At 41.6% G+C, this 2,500-nt stretch overlaps 1 protein-coding gene across 2 annotated transcripts in view; it reads left to right on the top strand.

Moving 5' to 3' along the window:
- Positions 1-2,500, top strand: part of LOC138036853 (uncharacterized) — a 30,156-nt gene that overhangs the window by 17,165 nt on the left and 10,491 nt on the right. For both annotated transcript variants that reach the window (XM_068882917.1, XM_068882918.1), the window contains 3 exons: positions 815-923; positions 1,701-1,813; positions 1,963-2,053. In XM_068882917.1, coding sequence (XP_068739018.1) covers positions 815-923; positions 1,701-1,813; positions 1,963-2,053 — 313 coding nt within the window. The remainder of the gene's footprint in view (positions 1-814; positions 924-1,700; positions 1,814-1,962; positions 2,054-2,500) is intronic.

Raw genomic sequence — 2,500 nt, 5'->3', positions numbered from 1 at the left:
TACTAAGCTAGTTGGTCTAATTTAGCACATAGACAAAAAGGAGATAACCTGTTCGCCACTGTTATGAATTTGGCTCATTCTGTGTGGCTCCAAGAAAAATCAGCACCGATTTGTTTAATACATTGATAACACTAATCTCTAGTTGTCTGGTATCTTTCGACCAGGCAACCTTGTTCCCAGGACCTCAGAAACGAAGGGAGAGGTCCTGGGTTATTAGGTTGCCGCCCAGGCCGGAGTTCACAGTTAAGACCTTGTAAGACCTTGTATTATGTTGTAGTCTTCAGCAAAGAGGCCAACGAGTTTATTGTTTCGTTTTTTGGTCAGTAGGGGCTCTTGAGGTGACAATAAGGTTTCATGAAAACCATCGTGCTGCTCGTATGGCATGTGTGTTTGTCGTCGTCCGCACAGCAAATCTATGTTTCTTTCTTTTTGGGCGCGATTTATCTTTCAAAAATAGCCCGTCTACTCCTTCGTTGCCGTACAAAACCCTAGATTATTATATGGAGGATAAAGTCTCCTAGTTCTGGGCTTGTGAACTAAATTTGCTCTTAATTAAAAGGTCCAATAAATAAATGATTTCCGTAGCTTAAAGCGTGGGGAAAGCTATGCATGGACCAAGGAGGCTTATCCTCACTCCTTGCAGAATACCGTTTAGGCTGAAATTGAGAGTAATAGGACGTAGAAACTTGTGGGCATATTGTAAGAATAATTTGTCCTTTGACTAATTCCAACTTTGGGAGATGTAATCTTCAATTTTCCTTGTTTGAAATCATTACCAATGCAAAGTTTTAGCCTTGACACTTTCGCCAAATATGCTCCCGACAACTCGTGGTATATCCTGACCATGAATGAAGTGTTTGAGCTCGGTGGGCCACTTGTCAGAGAAGCTGTGTCACATAACTTATTGCGACTTCTCGCGGAAGGTGAGTTGCTAGACGCAGCAGGCAGCGTACTTTACTCATAGCCCTATACAACTCCCCCCCCCCCCCCCCCCCCGCCCTCCCACCTTCGTTTAATTTTTTTCCGTTCCTCTCCTTCCTCATTGGTTTTGAGGGTCAGGGTAAAGGGAAGGCTTTGAAAACGGTTTGAGGAGGCTCGAAATAGCTTCTCCTTTTTTTCACACAAATAAACATATTCTGCCCTTAGACATAGTTAGGGTAATCATATAAAGACGAAATTTGGCCAGGGTATTAATTAAGCCCCCTTCATAGACTTCTCACATCACATTTTTCTCCAATTACCGTTACCATGGCAGCGATATAAGGCTTTTTTTTTGTTTTTTGAAGAAAAAAACGGGACGGTGAAATCTTCCTATACGGCGTAACCTAATGCCCAAGTCTTGATATAATTACCCTGACTATACCTAAGGACAGAATATGTTTCTTTGTATGAAGAAAGGAGAAACTATTTCGAGCCTCACTAAGAGCACACTGTCTGTTAGCTATAACACTGAACTAGCAAAGTCAAGGTTCCAGATGAAAAAAAGCAAATTTACAAGTGAATGAAACCTTCTTCCGTGACAGGTTTACCATTTTCGTGATTTCAGGAAAGAGCAAGGTCATTTAGGTGTTGGATTAAGAATTCAGGGTTTCACTGACGTATTCTTAAGTCTGATGGTTTATAACAAACCATCAATGTGGAAAGTTGCGCAGCTTTATTCTTAAAAAAACGTTAACATATTTTTTCTTTTATACCGACAGGAACTGACGATGAAGATGCAGACAACGAAATTCGTCGATTCGCTGTTACGACGTACATGGGTCTACTTGAAAAACCAGTTTTACCGGACATTCTTGTCAGAGTTATTAGCTGGGTGAGTACTAACCAAAATGGTGAATTTATCACAGGTTTTGATTGGAGGAAGCCAGGGAGCGGATGTTGACAGACTAAACATGGTTCTTTTACATAGATCTAAATATTGCTAGAGCGTTAAAAGTGCTTTTTTTGTGTTCTAACTTGTAGGTGTTAGGTGAATATTCTTACACAGCTTCCGAATATGAGCCAGAGGTTATTCTTGACGAACTCACGAATTTGTTGGAGAGAAAGTTTGAAGGTACAGTAAGGAGTGATTTATTCTAGGGACGCAAGCTTAGTCACAAGCAACATACACGGATGCTTTAACTTGTCGTTGTTAGTGTCTTTGACCGAAAAATGGTGGTTATTAAAATGAATGGCGTAGGTGGAAATTGTTGATCCCGGTTGATAAAATGAAGAGACAATTGTCACATCAACTTAATTTAATGGGCTGGTTCCCTCGAGTCTCCTATGGCTCAGTGATAGAGCATCCGAACTAGTCATCGGAAGGTCGTAAGTTCCGACTCCTGCAAAGAACCACTCGGCTTTTTTTTCCGAATATCCCCGAGTCCTAGCTCCCACGAGTCTCCTATAGATCAGTGATAGAACATCCGAACTAGTCATCGGATGGTCGTAGGTTCCGACTCCTGCAAAGGAGCACTCGGATTTTTTCCGAATATCCCCGAGTCCTAGCTCCCACGAGTCT

The sequence above is a fragment of the Montipora capricornis genome, unplaced genomic scaffold, assembly GCF_036669925.1.
Source record: "Montipora capricornis isolate CH-2021 unplaced genomic scaffold, ASM3666992v2 scaffold_506, whole genome shotgun sequence".
NCBI lineage: Eukaryota > Metazoa > Cnidaria > Anthozoa > Scleractinia > Acroporidae > Montipora > Montipora capricornis.
Note: the sequence above shows the minus strand (reverse complement) of the source record. Positions and strands in the feature narration are given on the sequence as shown.